General features: G+C 42.5%; 1 protein-coding gene across 3 annotated transcripts in view; it reads right to left on the minus strand.

Moving 5' to 3' along the window:
* Nucleotides 1-24,144, minus strand: part of LOC138594530 (glutamate receptor 3-like) — a 78,491-nt gene that overhangs the window by 48,712 nt on the left and 5,635 nt on the right. For all 3 annotated transcript variants that reach the window (XM_069665659.1, XM_069665667.1, XM_069665676.1), the window contains exon 3: nt 12,587-12,826. In XM_069665659.1, coding sequence (XP_069521760.1) covers nt 12,587-12,826 — 240 coding nt within the window. The remainder of the gene's footprint in view (nt 1-12,586; nt 12,827-24,144) is intronic.

The raw sequence follows: 24,144 nt of genomic DNA on the forward strand, positions 1-24,144 counted from the left end.
TAAACAAAATGCTCCACATTATCAGCTTTGTTTCTTTGATTTTCACAGCACTGAGCCACAAAAATTAATCTATTTTAATCCCACGTTTTATAGTTTTATATACTTCTTTCTAATTGTTTAAGACCCCTGTGTCATATTCTTCAGCTTTATTACAGCTTCTAGGCTTAATGGTTAAACATAGTCACCCGCTGGTGCAATAATGTAAACATGCTAAACACAAAATCTTTCAGTTAGAAAGTTTTACTCACTGTTTTTTGGGTTTGTCCAAAAGTTGTTTGGTTAGTTAAACTGGGTTAAGTTAGAAACTGTTAGGGGGGCACCAGAGATGGCTGGGGGTGTGTGAGGCTTTGTCTGCACTGAGGTTGTTAAGATCAGATTTGCATATGAAATAAAATCATTAAAAAAGGACTTACTTGATAATCAAAAGTGTTCAACTATTAAAAAAATATATTCATCCATACATACACACATGTATGCACACAGATATATTTTTCATTTACATTCTTACATGCAGACAGAAATGCCTACATCCACGTATTAAAATTTAACTAAAAGTGGTGTTTATTATAATTACTAAAGATAACTTTGATAAACTAAAACAACAAAGAACTTTAAGCTGATCGGTGTCAACTTTTGCCAATAAAGATTTGGAATGAATCACTTTATTGTTTTGGAGTACGTGTGTGCGGGCTGGAGGGGCTCAGCCTTTCTTAGACACAAGCAGCTCCGAGGAAAAAAGGTTGGGAACCACTGAACTATACCACTTATCCTGTTTAGTGTCGCGGGGGGCTGGAGCCTATCCCAGCCAACATAAATCCTGGACTGGTCGCCTGTCAGTCACAGGGCTGACACACAGAGACAGACGACCTTTCAGCATTGAACCGTAATGAGCACGTCTTTGGATTGCAAACTCCACACAGGAAGGCCCACTTTGTCTGAAACAAAGAAATCAACCAATTCACATAACATAAAGAAAGTTTCCTGCAGCTTCTCCCGCAGGCCACAGCTTCCAGCACGCCTGCCTTTATTAAGAGGCTCCTCACAGGTCAGGTGATGCTTGGTTCGGCACCAGTACCAATTACATCGAAATAAAATTGTCTCTTAAAACATTTTTTTTTAAATAAAATTGAATGTTTCTTGAGTTTAAGTGAAATGATGCAACTTGAAGTCAAAAGTAGGCTACATGGAGAAAAGGACACACACACATGCATGCAGTATCTGTAGGCAAAGAACAAAAGGGAAGAAAAGGCTTTGAGTTATTGCAGCATCTGATTCCTCTGCGGTTTATTCTGCACCAGTTCTCTACTAGACAGCTTGCCCTTTCATCAAGTCACAACTGAAATCAGTTTTGGTGGCTGCGTCTCAAAGAGAAAGAACAGAGGACAACATGTCTCCTGAAGAGATGAGTGCTGACATGAAGCAGACCTGCGACATGCTGACAATAGTTAAATAGTTTGAATATCATGCAAAGGACGATCAGGAGGAAGTACTTATAGTAGAAGTACAATACTTCCATACTATACCGTACTATAAGCACCCCTGACATTATGTTATGCTCAAGTCTACCAACACAAACAGTTAACCACTCTCTGCTTTGTAGTTTGTCCACAAAATGCCCTCAAAGAAACGCCTAAAGAGGACAGCGATTGTTGGAGCGAGCAGCACAAAGCCGAGTGTTCCTGCATGTGGGATTCTCTTCAATGTATGAGCTCAGTAGCCCACACAGCGAGGCCCAGAAGATCAGGATGTCCTCCTCTGATGCCGTGTTCCCTGCAGCTCAGAGGACTGGTTTTATAGAGCATAGCACTGTTGGGCTATTGGGTTCATTAGAGGTTACTCGCAGTGCGTTGGCATGAAGCCTCCTAAAAGGTATCATTGGCTGCTTTTCTATAGAAAATGTTTGACTTTAAAATCTGGGAAACATTTGCTTTAGGCCTACATTTTATGATATTTGAAAAACGTTTGATTAAATGCGGAATAATACATTTACCCGGAGATTTATTCCCTGTGTGGCAGGCAGAGCGGGAACAAAGAGGCGGGCCGAGGCTCTGCTGGCACCTGGCCCTGTGTTTCTTCTTCTCCGTCTTGGGCAGCGGCTCACATGACGGCCGAGCGTGGTGTGCAGTCTCAACTGTGACTCAGTCGTCCCTCCCCCTCTCAGGAGAAGGTGACCTCTTTAAAATTCTCTCGCAGGCATCTGAACCGCCGCCGTTGTCATGGGATGCCCAAAGCTGAACGCGACACCAAAGGAGGCTCAGACAGACAAAGCCGCAGAGTCGACTTCAGAGAAATCTCACACAAATCTTATATGCGTCTCCATAAAGAGGAGTGTTTTCAGTGGGCAATGCTTTCAGAGGCAGGGAAATAAAAGGGATTAAAGCTGCCAAATGACAGTAAAAGGACACTTTTGAGTACAATTAGCCTAACAACGCCTACTCCCAACGCACACCGATGCAGATAACAGCTCCCTGTTCCAAATTAGATGAACTGCAAAGAGCCCTGCTCCTCCACACCACCCACTCCTGCCAAATCCCCGATCACAGCCAATCACACAGATTATTTCTTATCTGATGACAGCTGCAAAGTTGCTAACAGACTGATGAGCATTTCTTTCCATGTTTCCTTTTACCTTTATATTCACATTACACGAATAAATCCATGAACTTTTGTTGAACCTAAAGATGACTCAGATTCAGAAGCCTGGATGCACAAAGACAGACAAAGCGAGACAAGGGTTTATACACTGCTCAAAAACATTAAGGGAACACTTATATCAAACATCAGATCTTGATGAACGTATAATTCAAGTTGAAAAGATTGTGAAAATGATGTAACAACAGTCAATGTAAACCAAAATCATCAGCTCACTGAGGGTTGGATTCAAAATCACACCCAAAATCAGAGTGAAAAATTGAAATCACAGGCTGATCCAACTTGTGTGACTGTCATCATGGCAACTCATGATGTGACTCAGTCGTGTGTATGGCCCCCACGTGCCCGTATGCACTCCCGACAACGTCTGGGCATGCTCCTGTTGAGTCAGCGGATGGTGTCCTGGGGGATCTCCTCCCAGACCTGGATCAGGGCATCAGTGAGCTCCTGGACAGTCTGTGGCGGTATTTGGCGGCGTCTGATGCACCGATACATAATGTCCCATATGTGCTCAGTTGGATTTAAGTCAGGGGAACGAGAGGGCCAGTCAATGGCATCAATGTCTTCGTCATCCAGGAACTGCCACACACTCTGGCCACATGAGGCCGGGCATTGTCCTACACCAGGAGGAACCCAGGGCCCACTGCACCACCATAAAGTCTAACAATTGCTTGGAAGATGTCATCCTGGTACCTAACAGCAGTCAGGGTACCATTGGCTATGACATGGAGGTCTGTGCGGCCCTGGCACTGACCCACCGCCAAACCGGCCATGCTGGATGATGTTACAGGCAGCATAACATTCACCACGGCATCTCCAGACTCTTTCACGTCTGTCACATGTGCTCAGTGTGATCCTGCTCTCATCTGTGAAGAGAACGGGGCGCCAATGGCGGACTTGCCAATTCTGGTGTTCTCTGGCAAATGCTAATGGAGCTGCACGGTGCTGGGCTGTGAGCACAGGTCCCGTTAGAGGACGTCGGGCCCTCATGCCACCCTCATGGAGTCTGTTTCTGACAGTTTGGTCAGAAACATGCAAGCCAGTAGCCTGCTGGAGGTCATTTCGTGGGGCTCTGGCAGTGCTCCTCCTGTTCCTCCTCCCACAAAGTAGCAAATGCTGGGTTGATGCCCTTCTACGGCCCTGTCCAGCTCTCTTCGTGCAACAACCGGTCTCCTGGTACCTCCTCAATTCTCTTGAGACTGTGCTGGGAGACACAGCAAACCATCTTGCGACCGCACGTATGGATGTGCCATTCTGGAGGAGCTGGACTACCTGTGCAACCTGATTCGGCTGCAGGTACCACCTCATTGTACCAGTAGTGACAAGGACACAAGCAGAACACAAAACTAAAGAGGAATCAGTCAGGAAGTATCAGGAGAGAGCAACTGTCTGTGGCCACCATGCAAAACCATTCCCTTTTGGGGGTTGTCTTGCTTTTGCCTCTCCATTGCACCTGTTGTCTCTTTAAATTGATTCACAATCACGTGTGCTTCCTAAATGGACAGATTGATATCCCTGAAGTTTAACTGAATTGGTGTTATACTGTGATGATTAAGCGTTCCCTTAATTTTTTTGAGCAGTGTATACTAGAATCTTATACAAAGGAGTGGAGCCGGCTGGCTCTTTCCCATCACTGCCTGGGTTTTTTCAAAACACCCTCCCATCTCTTAAGCAAATAAAAATGGCGTTTTCTCTTGGGCATGCAGGAAAGCGCACATCACATCAATCTTTTTCATAATGCAGAAAGACTGCTGCTGTAATGGCCTTGTGTTATCCTGAAAGCAAGAGTCCTGAAATAGATGAGAGACATTTGAGCAACACAGACACAAACAGAGCAGAGCCTGCAAAGCAGACGGCCGCTCTAAAAGTCACCTTGTTTCTTATTCGGCCATGTAAAGCGGTAAGGTTAGAGCGGATTAGAAAGGACAAGCTGGATGTTACAGAAAAAGGAGAGGAGGGGGCTCTGGATACGTGGAGTAAAAAACATTTGGTGCATCTGACAGCATGTCTGACAGAGCTTGGCCCTCTGTGCCGTTTGCTGTTTGTGACGCAGGAGAGACACAAAGGCTTTGCTGACTCCTCTGTTCCTTCCCCTCACTCCTCGTCTCCGTACAGCTTCATTTTCGCTTCTATTCACTCAAAGATCTGGCTGGTTTCTCCGTCTGTGAGCGGCAGAGACAACAGTGTTGAGCTGAGGGGGAAAATCTGTACATTAGCCGGAATAAACCTCTTGCTCCTGTCTTCTCCTTGAGCTGACAGGAGACATTTTAAATAAGAGCAGGATAAGTGGACTCACACCTGGTTATCATGATTAGATAATCAATGATTCATAGTACCCTGTGAGTACAGAGGCAGGGGATGAAGGTAAGCATTGATTGCCTATTGCTAAGTGTAACTAACAGTAAGTGAGACCATTCGTAGAAGACTGGTAGTCAAACAGTGACAGAAGCTGTTTCTATTTTTGCTGTAAAACAAACATTTATTTGTTCTTATAAAATATAGTGGGTGACCATCTTACACAGGCACAGTCTGATACCCCACTACACGGCTTAGCTTGTTTTTCCACTCCTCTGTCCTTTAAAGGTCGCGTAAGGTGAAAGGAGAGCTCTGTGACTGCAGGCAGTAATGCTCGTGGCAAATGCTCCAAAAACGGCCGATGCCTACAAAACTCTTTCCAACAGCTTTGATTTTTGCAAACCACAGCCAAAAGCCACGTGCAGGGAGGAATACAAGATGTATAAAATATATATGAAAAACTGATGCGAGGCTCATCAAACTGCCTCATAATAAGCATACTGTATCTTTACAGCTATGCAGGTCATGTAGTCAGAGTACTAATGTCCAATCGCATTTCAGGGAGCTTTGGTTAGACTCAGGTGATAGTCAGATCCAGGCGATAGTAACATTCAGGTAATAGTCAGATCCAGGCGATAGTAACATTCAGGTAATAGTCAGATCCAGGCGATAGTAACATTCAGGTAATAGTCAGATCCAGGTGATAGTTAAATAACCGCTGACTACACCTGAAGCCCCAAAAATAGGCCGTCGTCCTAATCAGGCGATAGCCAATGGGTTTCAAGATAAGTATCATGTGGATCCTAGCTCGGCAGTGATTTACAGATTACAATTAAATACTACAGAACATAAGTAGGGTTGAAAGATATAATAAAAAAGTATTATGTGCTTGTCAAATATTAATTACATCATATAAGGTGGCTGCAGGACAGCTTTATGGCAATGCTCATTTCTTTATAGGTTTTTTTCATCAATTTGATGAGGTGCTTCGGACTGTCAGGTGTTCTCCTGCATTAGCCAATAACAGACATCCGTCTGTTTATCTCTCTAATGAACAACAGTGTTAGTTCAGGCAGAGCAAGGAAGTCACACTCGTGTCGCCCGATGTCGTTTCATATACGCTTCACTGTCATCGGCTCATTCACAGCTGCGGACAGTAACCATCTAGTCATAATCATGCAGGTGTACAGTGCAGACAATGTAAGCTGACACTTCTTAGTATCACTCTGCTGGTGCATTACTATGATACAGCTCCCTCAGTCACCCCAACCCGCTTCTTTAGTTCTGGTGATTTAATTTAAGGTAATGATCCTTTGTGTGTTTATTGTTGTTATTACAGAATCCTCATTGCTCCCTCAAAGAGCAGACTTTAACATTAAATCTAACTGTGCAGCCATTCGCTGCTCAGGTGTCTCTGTTGGTATTAAAAACTTCTCAAGCTATTTTCCAGAGTAATATCAGAATATCAAATAAAATTGTGTCAAATAGTGGATTTATGCCATTTTTAGCAACAATGAGCTGCCTTCTCTGGATCAACTGTATACTAAGCGGATGAACCCCGTTCTTCCAAAACATTCTCCCCTATTGTTGTTTTCATGTGTGATGATGCTCATTAAAGCGTCTTTTGTTTTATTTCTTATATTTCTTCTGTCATTCATTAATATAAAATTGTTATAAGACACCCATATAAATACGAGAATACATAGAGGATGGTTAAAAACAGATCAGATACAGCTTACAGTCCTGAACAGACAGAGAGCTGTGAATAGTGAAGGAACTGTCCAAGGTCCTGAAACAATGATTTCAGTGATCGCTTTAGCAAACTGCATGAACAAAAAGCAAATATAATCCAAATACACATTTTCTGTGCAATCCAGTTTAGCAATGTGTGCATGCTCGTTTTCTGCAGTAATGACTTTGTCTACACATATAGAGCCAGTTCTGCAGAGATGCCCAGGGTACAGATTGTGTGTAATGAGGCCAAGCGCTGCAGCTCCCCTTTTAAAGCAAAGAACAAAGATTTACAAAGTGATGCAACTGTTTAACGTTATGTAATGTCTCTCTGAAGGCTGCTGTAGCTTTAGTAGTGTGTTATATTCTCTGCAATGGAAGCCTGTCGGCCAATCTGTTCAAGAGGGACGATATGTCTTCATGTTTCAAAGAAACAATGCCCATAAGAAGTGACTGTGCTCATTTATCTCTGTGCTTTGTGGTGGTCTTTATCCAGGCTGAGAAATAATAGCGTTGCATTTTACTCACTACAATCTTCCGTGGCTGCAAAAAAATTGTGTAGTTATAATTCAAAAGCATGATTCTGTAGATACATAGGGCTGCATACTGCAGCGTGGAGGAGAAACTCTGCAGCGTACATGTTTGACGTCGCTTTCAAGCTGCACTGCCTCTGCATGCGTGGATGTGCACGGATCAATTGGTGCCATTTTTGGCCGTCTGGCAGAGCCGAGTGAGGAGGTTTGGTTCATGCAGAAAACTCAGAGACAGCTAACGCCTCAGCTGTATCTTCCCGTTTGTAGCTTTTAACCAATGATATCGACGCTCAGCACGCACACACAAACACAAACGCTCGCAGCATCTAAACACACTCCACACCCAGCTGTAAATCTAAAGGCAATCTGAATCCCACTGAGATTCATTCAACGTAGAGTCAGAGTGGATTCTCAGAAACATGCTCTATTTTAAAGTTTGATAAATTTTACAAAGTCCTTTCTAACCTTGGAGGGTTTTTTTTCCAAATGGCAGCGCTGTGCTTTCTCATCTGCATCTCTATGTGTTTCCTTTGAAAGCCGTCTTACAGAGAAGCACCTTTCAGTCACTACTTTGTTATTCTGTTACATGTGAATCCCAGTCACGCTCTCCTTTGCTCCCTCTATGTTCTCTGCGAGGCATAATAGAGTCCTTGAACCGACAGGAAAACAGGAAGAGGAGCGTGATTGATAAATCTCTTCCTCGGCCGCGATGTTAGATCTTGGAAGGAAAAACATTGTTTACGCACAGAGGGGGGGGTCAAAGCCTATTGATACGTGTCCATCTGTGAGTGAAGGTGCAGTAAGGTGTTCACAGAGTGGAACAGCTGCTTTGAGCCTCTCTCTCTCTCTCCCACTCTCTGTTAATGAGCCTGGGTGCCTGACTGCTGAGTGCAGCTCTTTAGCAACGTGCAATTAATCAGACGTTTCCTCGCTGAGACGAAAGCAACCAGACTTTCAGCAGCGGGGCAGTTTGATTGCACGCCGAATGCAAATACTCCAACGTCCTGACCATCCCCATTTGTCAGAGGGGAAGGAGAAAGCAGGAAAAAAAAAAAGTGCAGTTAAGGTTGTTGGATTGCAGTCCTTTATTTTGATGGTGACAAAAAGAAATTAAGCTCTAGTTTGCATTATGTGGAGTTCATGAATCATGAAGTACCTCTACTGAAGAACTGTACACTAATACAGTTTTGTAGGACTTATTTTACTTGGTTATGTCCATTAAACGCTCCTTCAGTATGCCTCAGACGGTCCTACATACGTACTACATTTATCAAACGCTAATCTTACAAGTTACTTAAAAAGACTACATAAAAACACGATGACCTCACTTAATATGATGCATTATGTGTGTCAGATTAAATATTATGTATGTTTAAGCTTAACACCGTGTACACCAGTAATGCTAAAACATATCCATCTAAAGCTAGCTAACATCAGCTAGCATTAGCCATGATAAGCTAATGGTCATACAGCTCCTGCGAGTGTTGAATTGAGAGTTTTATTGCTCATGAACTCATTTCATTTGTTAGAGTGTGTGTGTGTGTGTGTGTGTGTGTGTGTGTGTTGTCTGTTCAAAGTAACTCATTTTGACACATCCAGCACTGAATTAAATCGTTCAACTTCACTTTAACACAATAAAAATGCTTGAATAACGATAATAATATTAATAATACAATAATGTTCAATAATAAAAACAATTTAATTATGTTACACTGTTACAATATGTGTACTTTTTGCAAGACTTCTACTTGTATCGAGTATTTTTGACCTTGTTTATACCGGTTAAGGATCTCAGTTCTTCAACCCCCTGATCTCAATGCAATAACTTCTAAAAATAAAAGGTAAATGACATCACCCCTCAGGGAAACAACATCAGCAAACTGATGAATAACTCTCCATTACCGCCTTAGTCAGAGGAGGAACAGTAGAGGTCATAATAGAGGAGAGGACGAGGAGATGCAGAGTGTAATACAACAATAGGTATCACATGTGAAGCTCGCTGCACCTTACTGTACGTGTCTGTAATGAAACAAAGCTTCTCTTAATCAACCCCCTGAGATGTGTTCACAACAGTAGTGTCTCCTGACATCAGTACAATGTGTATTATTTTAGAGACGTAAAAATATGTTTTGTTACTCTGAATTAATTATCAAGATTTTTTAATTTGAGGATAATTCCTCAAAAATCTTCACAACATTCGTGAATACCATGCAGGGGCGAGACATGAAATAAGTCAGCACTAAGCAATTTGCTGTATATTAGGTAAACATAAATAAAACCTGGTGTGTCCCACTCTCTGCGGCCAGATGCTAATGCCCAGATGTTCCTCGGTTCAGGGTCTTTTCTGCCAGCAGCCATTAGCCTGTTTAATGAGGGCATTTGATTACCAGAACATGCAGTGGAAGAAGGGGATGAAGCACTGCTGCAGATAAGAAGGACTTTAATGACACATGAGTATGAGGGCGTGAAGTCTTTGTTGAGCTTCTCTTGGATCTGAGTTTCTTTTGTCCTTTTGTATCAGTTATGTTTGTCTTACAATCAAAAGACTTCAAAGAAAAGTAGGCTGCAGGAAATAGTAACAGACTCCCACTCGTTATTTAACAGTAACTGTCGTATGTCAGTTGTAAGAGCTTGAATTAATCCTTCTGTGATGTCACTACTTTTTCCAATCTGAAATATACATTGTAAATGAAATGTTCAGCTCACACATGGGTTCATTATCTGGTATCTCTGGGCCTTTTTATTCTATTACAGTCAAAATCCCATCATGCAGATACAGCGTTCGTGTTAGTTAAGCCTTCAGGCTATGATAGAAAGAATCCCTCTCATGGTGTGTGATGAAAGGGAAGTCAGAGTCCACTTCCACAGGATCAGCAGCGGGAGGTCGACAGTTTCAGTTTAATAGTTTTTCCAATTTCCAGCTGACTTTAAAATGCCTTTGCCATTGTTCTGATAAAAGGCTCCGGTCTGATGTGGCATGTGTCTCATTAAGAGACAGGCATTAGATCGCAGTCATTGTGAAATGCCTCAGCAGCATATTACCATCATATCAACAGCCCCTGACACAAGCGTCTCTTATAAGAGCCCCCTGCGAGCCGCTCCCCGGACCCAAACCGAGCCCTCTTCCTATAATGAAGATTAAACTGACATTCGGATGAGTGTTGGCTCGGCTGCTCCACAGCCCTGACACAGAGGAGCGGGATGGGACTGGCAGCCAAAAAAAAAAAGGGACGACTAACTAGCCTCTCAGCAAACACAAGCTGTGCAGCATGTGGGAATCGGTCCTAAACTACAGTGTTTACACTGTGTCACACTGTGGAGACGGGCGGAGGATTACAGATGGTGGATCATCAGCGTCGACGCAGCAGGTGAGAGAGGATGACAAAGTCAGGCGGAGTTTTAAGGGCCACATCAGGACGCACTTTGAGAAGGTTGATTGTTCCCAGGAGAAGCTCTCTAAACTCTCTCGAAAATCATTTTGTCTCAAGCACGCCGCCAAATAATCATCAGCTGAAGCAATCTGCCTCGAATACACAGACACGCCAGCATACTCTGACTCTATAGATGACAATACCCAGCACATGTGGAAGAGAAGTCACACTAGAAAGTTTGCAAAGTCAACAATATTCTTCAATTATGATACTTTTTGTCAAGCAGCCGAATGAGTACTTTTGCATACTTATATCTAAAGTTGGTGCAGTTTCTACATAGCCAAGGACCATTTTAATACCACCTTTGAGGTGGTATTTGAGGTGCAGTTTAAAATAAACTGCACTTCACTATATCACCAGCAGTATGGGTACATGTTTCCCCTCTGATATCGTTATCAATATCGGTCTTATGAGTCACATATCATTCACATTCTACTTACAACAAAGGATATTTAAAAATGTACCAAACATAGAATTATTTATCAGAAAACTGTTCAATCAACGATTTAAAAGCTGTTCAAAACCGAGACTGGTGGCGCCGGTTTGGCTCAGCGGTTAAATCGTGCATCTCATGTGCAGCGACTTGGTCCTCGATGGGGCGACCCCGGATTCAACTCCTACCTTTGGCCCTTTGCCGCGCATCATCATCCCCACTCTCTCCTCCACTGTTTCCAACACTATCCACTGCCCTCTCTCTATCATATATCTTAAAAAAAAACCTAGACTGGATTTTTGTAGTAATGAAATAAAAATCCATTAAAAACACATTCAAATGATCCAGAAAGCTGCAAGAACTTTGGCTTCTTCTTGACATGTTCATGTGTGAAGTGATTTTTTTCTCAGTTGTCGACAGGATGTTCAATCAACCACTGATCTCATCCTCTCTGAAAATTTGACTAACTGCAATAATAGGTTTTCATTTTCTTGGCCCATCAACGAAACAGAGGTTGAAATGGCTCAAACCATATACATACTGTTATAGATGTTTTTCTGTTGCCATGTTCGTCACGCAGGTTTCAGGAAGCTCTCGCTCGGTGTCAGTCATACGTACATTTGTTGAAAAGCGCTGCCAAAAAAGTGTTTCTGCAGATTTTCAAAAAGCACAAAATGGCTCTGTGAGAACCAGTTTCATGAGTGAGCAGCAGCTTACACACCCACCTGAAGTGGAAATATGTAAAGTGAGGCGGGGGAAGTGAAAAAGGAGTGCTCTTGTCCTAGAAATGCTCGATGTCAGTTTAAAAATACTTGGAATGCACAGTTCCGAACAGTTTGGCACATTTCACAGCAGCGACTGCACCCAGAAAATCTCCCAGAAACACAAATAACACGACTTCAGAACTCACATGGAAGCACATCACACGCTTTCTCTCTGCCGGCCTGCTTGTGCTTCAGCCTGCACGGACAGATTGTTGCGCTCTTTCTTAATGCATCTGCTCCAGATGCTGACCCTCGGAGGACAACACAGACCCGGGTCTGTAAATAGCTGGCCTACATGAGGGGAGCGGGAGGCCTTGGAAGCTCATGAAGAAGTTATGTTGTGTTCTGTCTTTATATAATCCAATTAGAGCTAACAGATAATCAGAGTGGCGAGGATTAGAGGCTCAGGCGGCTGGAGTCCTAGTACGGCGTCGGATCAGCAGCACCTGTGAGTGAGTCACTGCTCTGAAGCTATGAGCTATTGACTGCTGCTGTGAGCCGCTTTCAGGCACATAGTGAAGCAATTTAGGATCATTACCGGCACAGATTAAAATGTATCAGGGCATTTAGAACAAGGATTGGGGCTGAGGGATTTACATATTAAAGACTGATCATAGGCGCATCTGCATGAGCGGGGCTTGCGTACAAATTATTCTTACTGTCTATAGTTCTGCGCTACTCATCTATCTCCTACTGAAAGCCTGCATTGTTGCCATAGGTGTGTGCGAGTGTGTTTTACTCTCTCACCTCTGTCCGTGTCGTAAAGGTAGACAAACTTCTCCCACTTGTAATGGGCGAGCAGGCTGAGGACAGCGCCCCGCAATCCGGGCCTCATCTGGATGACAAACTGCACGTCAGCGTCGATGGGGAAGCTGGGCGTAATGAAGGAGGTGTGCAGCGCCCCGCAGAAGGAGGTCAGCGTGTTCATGGACTTCCTGTCGTAGAAGCCGAAGATGGCGTAGACTCCTCGGGAGAACTGGGAGCAGACTGGTGACAGGGGGCAGAGAGCAGATTCAGGTCAGGGACAAGCACAGAGTCAAAACAGTTCAGATCAGCTGTTTTTTTTCAGGCAGGAGCCGTGAAAAAATAAGGACAAACTGGCCTTTCAAACACGGGCGGGTGCAGACTTCTCTGACTGATGGGGCAATGACTTGTGCAGGGGTAGCAGGGAGTATGTGTGCATGAGCAAAGGGTCTGAATAGCACCTTTCAAAAAACAATTTAAGATACAAATGTCGTAAGATTTTGAAAGCAAAAAGACCAGAGTCCACTAACAGCTGATGTAGGGGTGAAATGGAAATGTGAGCAGATCCACGAAGGCATTAATCTTCAGAGTGAATAAATGGTGCCATGTGGGACGTCTGCTCCCCATGGCCATGCACGGCTGCCCTGTGCCCTTCACTTCTCCTTGCTCTAAATGCAACGGCTCGGGTAATCAACTAGAAATAATGGGGGAATCAGAGCACCGGCCACAGCTCTTTATGGACAAATACCCTGAAACATGAGCATGCAAATGTGCAGGCGGCGGGCTGTGCTGCAGTATAAAAGATTTATAACAAGCTCTATGTGCTGCCATCTGCGGGAGCTCGGAAATGAGATCCGGCCATAAACGCTCAGCGCAGCACACACTTGGTCTTACAAGATGTTAACTATTTTATTTTATTTGTACACAATAAATGGTTTTAATAACACCAAACAGGAGCGACTCGGGGATATGACTCATGTCTTAACGTCAGTTATTACTAAAGCTAATGTGGGTCAATCCAGGAGAGCTGCTCCTCTTCGTCTGACCCTCTGCTCGCTGCACAATCAAACAGTGTTCAGTGAAGCTGCTCAGTCGCTCTAATCAATGTTTAATCATGTCATTATCTAACTCGTCGGATTTAACGAGGTGTCTTTTTTTTTTTGAGAATCTGTGGGTTGAAATCCAATCCCTCCAAGAAAAATCCACCCTGTAACATAACATCTCAGGATCTTATTTTAACACTTTACAGTAAGGGAACAACGAATTAGCACTGCACCATTCTTCGGACGAAATGTCTAATTTGAATCACAATTAAAGGAAAGAAAAATCCCCAAATACCCACAATGCAAGATAACCGCCAACAGCTTTGTCTACGATTCAGTTGAATCAAGTTAGTAATGTCTCTTGCAGAGATGAGGAGCGTGCTTCAGAGGTCTGCTAACCTCTCCTCTTTCTAACTCCACATCGCCATTTTTTTTTCTGACTCAAGTGGCATCACTTGAGCTTCCTCTGAAGCCTCATACAGCTCAACAGAACTCCCCAAGACCTGTGAACAGACTCTGATGAAGAAATGATCCACTATATTAATGCTTTTAAAACATATATCAATTACTGAATGTTAATCAACAGTTACCTCATTCACATACACAGCACCTAAATTATCTAACCCAAAAGCTTGATTTGATACAGTCAGAGGACAACTCTGTATCTCTGAACAGTCGTTCATGCTTTGGGTTAAAAGTCCTCTTTACAAAAATGTTACTCTGTATGAAGGGTTTGTAAAAAGGTAATGTTCCTTTTGCAGAAGGAAAGTACAAAAGTTCAAACAGAAAGGCAAAGGAAAGGGCAGAAAGAGACAAAGATACCTCGAGCAACAGAAAAATAGAAATTTAACAAGTAAAAAGTCAGTGGTTAAAGGAAGGGGAAGCTTAGCATCAAAATCTGCAGATTTTAGGTAAACAAAGCTGTTTTTAAACATTTTAAATAGAAATTAAATCTTAATCCAGTTAGCACTGTTGGAATTAGATCACTGAATATAATATATAAACAGACGTGCAGCAAGTTCAGCTAACAATCTGCTCTTGATCTAAAATTCAACTTGAGATTCCTTGACGTGGTGGCACGAAAGCTACTCAGCGTTTAGATTTCCCGACTTCCTCGAATGCATCAGAAATTATCGATCCGACCTCCGTTCAACAAATGAGCATTTTAAAATCAGTTTTCTTCTCCTCTTGAGCGCAGACCGGACAAAGCTTCATTTAGACTTTTTTTATTAAAGTAAATCACAAGAAAAACGGTTTCTTTTTCTGTAAATAACGAAGCACGCAGAAAAGGAAGTCTTGACTGGAAGTCGTTTATCGCTAACCGCAGGCTACCCAGCATGTTCACCGCTGTCCCCTGAGGCTACATCATCATCGGACTACAGCTGAAGGAATCTGAGATTGAATCCAGGTTAAAACCTGTTCAATCTGACGCTGATTAGACTGCAAATGTCACTAAAAACATTTCTCCAGAATGGACACAAATTCAAAATCTAAGTGTATTTTGGGGCGCGGAAATTGTTACAGTAGTTGTCACCCCAGCTCTTGGGTCAAACAATCTTTCAAATGTAAATGATAGATTTGGCTTCTGAATTATACCCTCTCTGTGTTAAAATATCCATTATTGATGAACAATACATCTATATACCAGGTGATAATTTAACTTGTAAACAGGTGTGTATGTACCAGCTCAAACTGTTGGTCAGATAACATCATCAGCACAAAGCAGCGTGACCCAACTGTCTTTCTCTTTGTTTTCTGGCAACTTGTGTCTCCAGAAGTAAAGTAAACTACAAATTATTTATTGTACTTTCACTCAAAGAAAGTTAGCCAAGTCTGAGTTCATCATTACTAAATTAAAAATGAGTCCCTTCAAGTAAAGTGACACAAAGTTTGACACAATAACGCCGACTCCATCCAGTCACGAGTTAGTCCAAACCTGCTCGGTACTTTGTGTTCTTTTAAAAAACTTCACTTTCCACAGAAGCAGTAAAATGTCAGCTTGATAAAACTTTCAAATGAAGCACTTTTATTGCAAAGAAACAGCTGGTGGCTCATTTCATGCGTTGGGATTTATGAGACGTCCTGCAGCTCGGATACGTTTCTCCAGCATGTGTTTTGTACCCTTATTATAAAATGTTACAGCTGAAATTATGGAAACATATTTGGGGGGGGGGGGGGAATTGAACGGAATCGGAGGAAGTGAACTTCATAGAAATGCTCTTTAGAGGAAATTGAAAAATACACCCACACGTTCACACTTATGTCTGCAAACAGTACAATCATTTCACAGTTGTGTGAGTTCTCTCTGGGTCATGTTGAGTTCAATGCTGCATGTTTTTCAGAGTTTTCTTCTGTTCAGCCTCACATAAAGACAACCGTTCATTGTTCCACACAGTCTTTTCAATTTGTTATTCCTCCATCCCTCCATGTATTCAGGCGTCGGCACACAAAGTGTCCACAGAAACAACAGCTGCACCTGTTTGGTATTACTGGTAAAAGATGTATTTGAAGGGTCGCTGCGTCGTTCCTTTTCAGCTGAAGGACACTTTTCAGCCTCGTTTGGAGGCCTCTAAAGGCCTTTACTAAACAGTTTAATAAATCTCTTCATCAACAGATAAATGTTCAGATATCTCACATTATTCACCACGACGCAGATCCTTCTCAAATTACAGATTCACACATTTCTCCTGCGACACAAAATATCCAGCTGATGTTATCCAAGAAGGAAAGAGGGCGGCCATTAAATTAACACTTCCCCGCTCATCCAATATAATCCAATTCGACTCTCAAAATGGCAGCGATAGCTTTTTGTTTGTCAAGGTTAAATGGGCCGCCTGTTCTCCTAAAGGACTAATGAAATCATATATTTGGGCTCATGAAGCAGTAAACAGAAGTCCACTACAGTAAATCCTCCTGATTGTGGTCAGCAATGAAGACACGCATCATTTATTTTATTACCGAGGGGAAGTGGAGCTGCAGCCTCTGTGCTTTTCTGCTCAGAATACTAACTCTGACTTTATATGCATCATGGAAAAATCCAACTGTCTGCCTCCTGTACGTCTTATTTTCTCTGTCACAAACACCCACATCCACCTGTCATTACTGCTTTCTCCCTTTCCTCCCTCTCGTCAAACTTAACAGGTAGATGCAGCAGCCCCAGCACCACCAGCGCCGCCTTAACATCTTTGTGAAAGTCAGGGCTTTGCAGCTTTAACGGTCTCTCCTGCAGACAGCTGGGGGATCTTGTTTGAGTCTATCATGAAACTCGCTGATGTAGGAATGAACCTGAAGTGTGTGCGCACAGCAGCGCCCGGCCTGCAAAGTGAATTCTTAAAGCTCGATTGCAGAGCAGGGTGGGGGATATAGGGGGGGCTGTTGTCCTTGGAAATGGAACTTTCTGCACATAAGTAAGTAGATAGAGGACAGAGGAGAACTCGCAGTGAGATTTGGAGGTGAACTGGATTGGCCTCTGCGCTCGGGCAAAGTGACGACAGCGACTTAACTTTCTGTGACGATAACAAATAACCTGTTTATTCGGTTGCTGCTGCCTGCTGGGGAGTTATTTTTCTGCTGCTGTCTAAAAGAGAAGAGCCTGCAGCGGTTCTAGAGGAGAAGAGAGCAGCAGGACTTCGGCTTGTTTTCCTGAGGGAGAGGGGAGGCCGTGACGGTCTCAGCCACATGGGAATACCTGTCCCGTCCTGAGGTCACATGTTGAGTAAGGGAAGAAGGCAGAGGACGCGGAAAGAACATGCAGCTGGTGTACAAAACCTCCTACATACACCTAATAACCTAGAAAGTTATTATAGAGCAGGGCAAAGAGAAACTAAATACCTAAAATATTAAGTATTTTCTGACATAAGCAGACGATGAGACACAAAGGACAGTAGCCGAGCAGGCAGTGAAACAAGCTACTGTGAAGCCTTTGAAGATAATTCTGTCTTTAAGCTAAATAAAGACAATTCACATCCATTTAAAGCATTACAAAGTAAACACCCCATATAAACTGATTACTCATTATATTGTGTAAGGTGTGTTTCCTTTCTTACAGCCCTCAGAGTGTACTTGCTCTGTAAGGACTTAGCGAAAGTGGTGCTTTAAGCTAAATGCTAACGCTACTTAGCTTACAAGACGCATTCACAATGCCAAGACAAACATGATGCTAAACAAATGGAGTTAGCATGCTAACATTGCTAATTAGTAATAAACACAGTATAGTGGAGGCTGGTGGTAATGTCTTTAGTTTTGTACTCGCCATTAACGAACTGAAATTAGAACGGTTATACTTTGCATGCTAGGCTATGTATGCTAACTCATTTACCTGTAGAATTAGCTGTTCTTATCGCCTGGTCACATCTATCCAATAGCACTGCAGCACACCCTCATTGTTACTCATATTGCTACTGTCTTTTTAAATGGTTTTTAGTTCACTCGTGCTGTCCTTATGTGTGACCCTCCACCTCCCCATCACCACCCAGCCTTCACAGTTTCATCAGCTTCATCAGCCTCAGACGACATCATCGGCCAACACCTCCACCACCAGTATCAGGACTCTAAGCAGGGGAAATATCTTCTGCTTCTGCTCACGGCAACCTTTCGATCATAAAATCTATGGTAGAGTCAAAGTGCCAAAGACTGTCTGACACGACTCAATTAACACATCATCGTTTTTTAAATACTTTACTTCATTTACTCGCTGCTCCTGATTGACATGTGTGATGAAGGGTCAGGGGATCAATACGTGTTGAAAAATATTACTTAAAGCAAAGAATGTCAACGTCAAAGAGGGAGGGAACCACTGATGTGTGTGACAGATTTGATGCCAATCCTTCCAGTGGGAGCGCAAAAGTGAAACATTTGGACTGCTTGTGGTGCTGGAGGAAAAGAAAAGGGAACGAGAAAATTGTTCTGATTCATCCTCTGCGTATTATAAATCTCTATAAGAGTAGTAGTGGAGGTATTTTAGTCTGGAAAAATAGGTACGAGTAGATCATGATGCAATTAATGGGCCTGTGTCAGTTACTTTAAAGACAGTGTATCTTTTGCGGCCAATTATTTGGACAGGATCACTCAGGTTAGCAATAAATCATGAGGGAAATGTAACACTTTTCTCATTAAGATAGCAAAACATTTGCATTTGGGTCTGTGTCGACTTAATTGGAAATCACTGCTGATGATGAATTAATCATAATGTCCATATTGTAGTGATTTATGTCATGTAAGTGTATTTATCAAGCGGCTGATACAGACCTCACTCACAGTGAGAGCCGCACACTGCTTCTCACATCAGTTTTATGTGAGACACCCTCACCATTAATCCCTGATGTCATGTGAGGGGTTATGTAACCTCTGTCTGCTTGATTTACAGCTGTGGGAAGAACCATGAACCGTATATCAAGGTGATCCATCTTCCCATCACGATACACATTGTCCCAAACGGAAGCCAATTTACTACTTGTGTCTTATTTCTACCTAATTATGAGTCTCGACGTGCTGGTTTAATGGTTTAAGTTCAAAAAGGATGGAAAATATTGAGTCACAGAGACTTGGAGGAAACAAATTAAGTGCTGTTACTTACTAAAACACCAAAACAAGATCTTTTCCCACTAATGTTTTAAAGCACATCTTCAAATTAGACAGCATTACTAATCCGGGCAGAAGAAGCCAATAAATCTTGTAAATGTGCTGACTGACAGACACTCAGCAGATTCAGTGTTTCCTCACTAATATGAGCGGGGCGGCTAAGCCGTGCCGTCTACTGAACGATGATTTACGGGGTCAGAGCACACAGCCAACACCCCTCCCTGTTGTTCCAGGTAACATGTTTCCTTTCCGTCTTTGTGTCTGCCAGCAGCTGCTCACTGTGTCAGCTGGACAGGATGTGCAGGGGCATTTTGGGAATATGTCATGGCTCAGTCTGTGTCTGACACCTGAGCGATGGGGTGCTATACGGAGTGGTAGGTATTTCCAAACATTATCACAGTTATAATCGTGTTCCCCTCATCGGTACATCATCATTTACAAAGTTAATCAGAATCTTTTAATGATTCAGTTTCTGCTTTTACAGAGCCATGGATGCTCGAGACATCCCAGCATGCACTGGGCAGCAGGCAAGGAGACACTGAAAAGGTTGAATAGACACAGATAATCACCCACTTTTTGTGTATTTATATATTTAATATGTGTATATCCTATGTTGTGATCTGCCTGTTTTTAGACTGTGGGCAGTAAATCCAAACCCAGACTCATCCATTCACTACCCTGAGGCTAATGTTCCAATGCAATTGTTGCTCACAGGTTTTAAAGAGGGGGTATTATGCTGTTTCATATTTTAAGACATATACATAATGTTACAATGTTGGATGTCCAGACTAAACGTGGGTGAAGTTTAAAATCTGTAGGTAAAAGTATGTTGGAGTAATCCCCAGGCTTCTCAGCTCAGTCTGCAGGCTGCTGTGAATTCCAGGTTTCACACAGTTTTTTATACATGCTGCACATTGTGACGTCACAAAGTGCAGCTTCGCAGGCTTCGGAGAGCTGGCCAATCAGAAGAAAGGGGGCTTGTAGGGGCGGGGTTTCTGAGCTGACTGAGTTGTTTCAGGCAGAGGCTGTATGAGGGCCTGCACAGAGCACCAGTGTGAGAAAAATAAAGAGTTTTTTTAACTCTAAATTATGCTAAGCTACTCCACAGGTATCACAGAGTGAAATATGAGGTTTAATATTAGCATAATACCCCCCTTTAAATAAAAAAAATAAAGCACACTCAATCTAGAACATCTCAGCAGAAAGGCTTAAAAAAGTCAAATGTCTATAATTCAGTTCTCATTAGTTTACTAAATATGACGTAAAAACTGTTTTAACACTGCAAAGCTAGCAGCTCTGTTAGGCATCACTTACACACAGCAGTGCTTTGAGCTTAATGCTAATGCTGCATTAATGCTGGCATGCACATATTTAGCAGGTACAAGTTTACCATCTTAGATTAGCCTGTCAGCATGCTATCATTCATTGTTAGTTAACTTTCACTTAACCCAAAGTACAGCTTAGATTGTTGTACATGTCACAAGTTTTGCAGCCAGATTTCATGGCAATCCATCCACTAGTTGCTGCAAGTAGCACTGAGGAAACGTTTAGGGATTACCAAACTCATTAGCTTTCATCCTCTGGGCACCATAAATGTCTGTGCAAAATTTCAACTCTATCCACCCTGTTGTTGTGGAGATATTTCAGTCTGGACCAAAGCGGTGAACCGACTGACAGCCTGATGTTGCTGTTCACAGAGCCACACAGCTGAAATAGCTAATAAAAGGAGTTACCAAATACATTATGTAACATTCTATAATTGTGCATGAGCTTTTGAACGGTGACTCTGCACGCAGCTCATCTGGTTTGAGCTGCACTCATTCTGCTGAAAGGCTTGTTAATACCTGACAGTTACATTTCACCATAAAATCACAGCAAACGTTTGTTTCTCAGATAAAATCTGACTGAAGACAACACGGTTCAAACAATCTCTGTGTTATGACATATAAGTGTTTCGTTTTCTATCCGCATTACGGCCTGCATTGTTGTGCAATTCATCCCAGTTGACCAACCATGGAGGCAGCAGAGGGCATATAGGGACTGAAGCCTGAGTAGGTGTTTCTCCTCAGGCTGTGGTTGCATGTTGGCTGGAATTCCCTCCTCTCTGCAGATTACCGCTTTGTAAAAGCAAACATATTTTTCTTCCAGCGGGCTACCCCCAACAGATACTCATTATTCGCAAAAAGCCGGGCAACACTGGCTGGATTAGCCCTAATCTGAGAAATACAACCGGATTCAGCCCACATGCTGAGACAAAATGACAGAGGGAAAAAATCAGCAGATATATAGACAGAGCCTGTAGCTATTGGGCTCTGGTATGGAAGAATACACTTTAATATTTCAGTGCACCAGTAAAAGCTAACACTCCACCTACACATGCTTTGCATATACTGCGAAAAACATCATCCAAGGACCACATTTACCAGAGACAGACGAATACAGCAATTTAAAAGGGCTGTTTATGCTGCAGAACACACTGGAATGTGGATTCAAAAATACATCAACAGAATGCAAATGTTTCAATTGACTCAATAAAATATTAAAATTAAGGTTTTCTTTAGCATTATACTGCCTTCATATCCTGTCTTTAATGATAATACTCTCAGGTAACGTTTAGTGAATAACAGCCGAGCGTTCAGAGGCTGCATGGTTGAAAGACGTTGTGTAAGGCTGCAACAAAGTGCTGCAGCACCACTGTAGCTTGTCAGTAGTGATCACCGTCGCTGCGTTACAGCGCTGACATGTACGCACATTCTGATGCACAGGATGAAACACTAACTGCATCTCCAGTGGCGTGCCCCACAAACCTATTCAGTGCTATTCTGCTGCATTATGACCAGCCAGGGCGGAAAACAAGACTCTCTCCTGCAAGAGATGCGAGTCTGTTTAACAAAATACACGAAGCCTTTTGATATTTAAAAGCTTCTGTTGCAGTTTTGGTCTTTAGCATCACTCCTCCCTTGTTCAAAGAAAGCTAACGCATTAATGCTGCATGAGGACCTGTGAGTGTTGTGTTGCCCTGCAGGAAAAACACTTATTAAACTAAGGGTCAAACCCTGTATGCTTGTCAGTGAATGCATCAGTTATAAATCCCCTCTGCCTGCGACTGAAATGAGTCCTTAGTTAAAAAATAAAGCGAATCCTAAAACAATCTGAAGCTTATCGTTCTTATTTTTATTATGCTTCACGATGAGAAAGGCATGACAAATCTGAGGAAGAGTACTTGTCAACTTGGAGCAGGTCATCCAAACTGACAGGACGCTGGGTGCAGGAGCAGTAACTCAGATATTTTTATCACCGCGTCGTGATAAAAGGACATGCTTTTGGGTGAGTGTCTCATCTGTTCAAGGGCTCCAGAATCGAGAGGATGCAGGATTTAAAGCCTACAAATGAAGCAAAAACACACGAGTAACGTCCAGGTACCTAAGCAAAGGTTGTGTTTCATGCTGCTGATAATTGAATGTGGACAACAGGCCTGTGAGGAGTAGCTTCAAAGCTAAGAGTGGACGTGTTCGTTCCTCATTATCAGCGACCTCTCTGACTCCACTGCTCCCTCATAAAGAAGCGGTTAAAATAATCATTATTCTCTGTTTACACGTTTATTGCTGTGGCCAGAGAGTGTGGATTAAGATAGAAACTATCATGCAGCATGCTCTCCCTCAGGCCAAACTATTTGACAAGCTTGTCTCTGGTGCTCATGCATCATGCATGACTTGTCGGTTTAAATGAGTTCTCAGCGTTGTGATGGATCCGAGGTTGTTAGTTATTGATATAAGGTTGTATTATTGATACATCCTGCATGTTTGTTTTTATCAACAGTAATTACAGTAAAAAGCACTGCCAAATTAACATTTAATTTTAGATATTACAATATCTCCCAAAGCTGTAATGACACAGCTGCTTAAAACGTCGTCTGATGAGCTATTTTCTTTCTTTTTGTAGAAACGTCACGACTGCGGAAGTGAAGGCCGTGTGTGAGTTGTTGCTTTCTTAGATACTGTAGGTCAGATTGGGACGAGAAAACGGATGCACTTTACTGTTTGTACAGTAAATATGAGGGAACAACAGCAGCCTAGCTTGCTCAGCTTAGCTTAGCTTAGCTTAGCACAAAGACTGTAAACCGTTAGCCTGGCTCTTGCCACAGGAAAGAAAATGTACAAGCATCTCTTAACATCACAAATTGATATGTTACATTTTACATTTGTTTCCTGGGAGCCTCACAGAGGAGATAAGACACCAGGAAGTCACAACCCCTGGCTAAAGGTCCCCGACATAAACATGGCATTTTAACGTTCTTGTTCTTCTACTAATTTATCAAATAACGCTGCTTTCAGTTGGAACATCTTAGCAGCGTTAAGTAATTATATTACAGATACATTAATTAAAAATGGGGATTACTAGCAGGATTACAATTTTATAATACATTTTAAAAGACGATGTCATACCAAAGATGCTCTGTAACATCTGGCGTCTCATTTCTAAACCGTCCGTCTGACCTGATCATACCATGCACCAGTGCGCACACATTACCGCACCGCTCCTCAGAGTGATCATCAACAGTCTTTGGTTGTCACGGCTGGTGGGGTAAAAAATGCTTTCACTGGGTGGACATAATTTTGTCTTCAAAGGAGAAAATGGGAGCAACATCGCAACATGGCAGTACAGTTAAAGTTATGCATGGCATTGTTCTGTTACAGAAGACACTTATGTAAAAGTCATTGTATTGAAATGTATTTTCTCTTGTCTTTATTTGCAGATTTAGTATTGAAGTATTCCAAAAGTAACTAAAAGTAATCAGTTGTGATACTTGGATTAAGTTATTAATTACATTTTTAAACAGGTAATTAGTAACTGTATCGGAATACATTTTTAAAGTAACCCTCCCAACCCTGGTTAAGGATAGTAAAGTCCTGAGAACGCTGCTGCTAGGCAACTGCA

This window comes from Semicossyphus pulcher, unplaced genomic scaffold (genome assembly GCF_022749685.1).
Source record: "Semicossyphus pulcher isolate SPU_LCO1_2020_fin unplaced genomic scaffold, fSemPul1.0.p SCAF_10, whole genome shotgun sequence".
NCBI classification, from domain to species: Eukaryota; Metazoa; Chordata; class Actinopteri; order Labriformes; family Labridae; genus Semicossyphus; species Semicossyphus pulcher.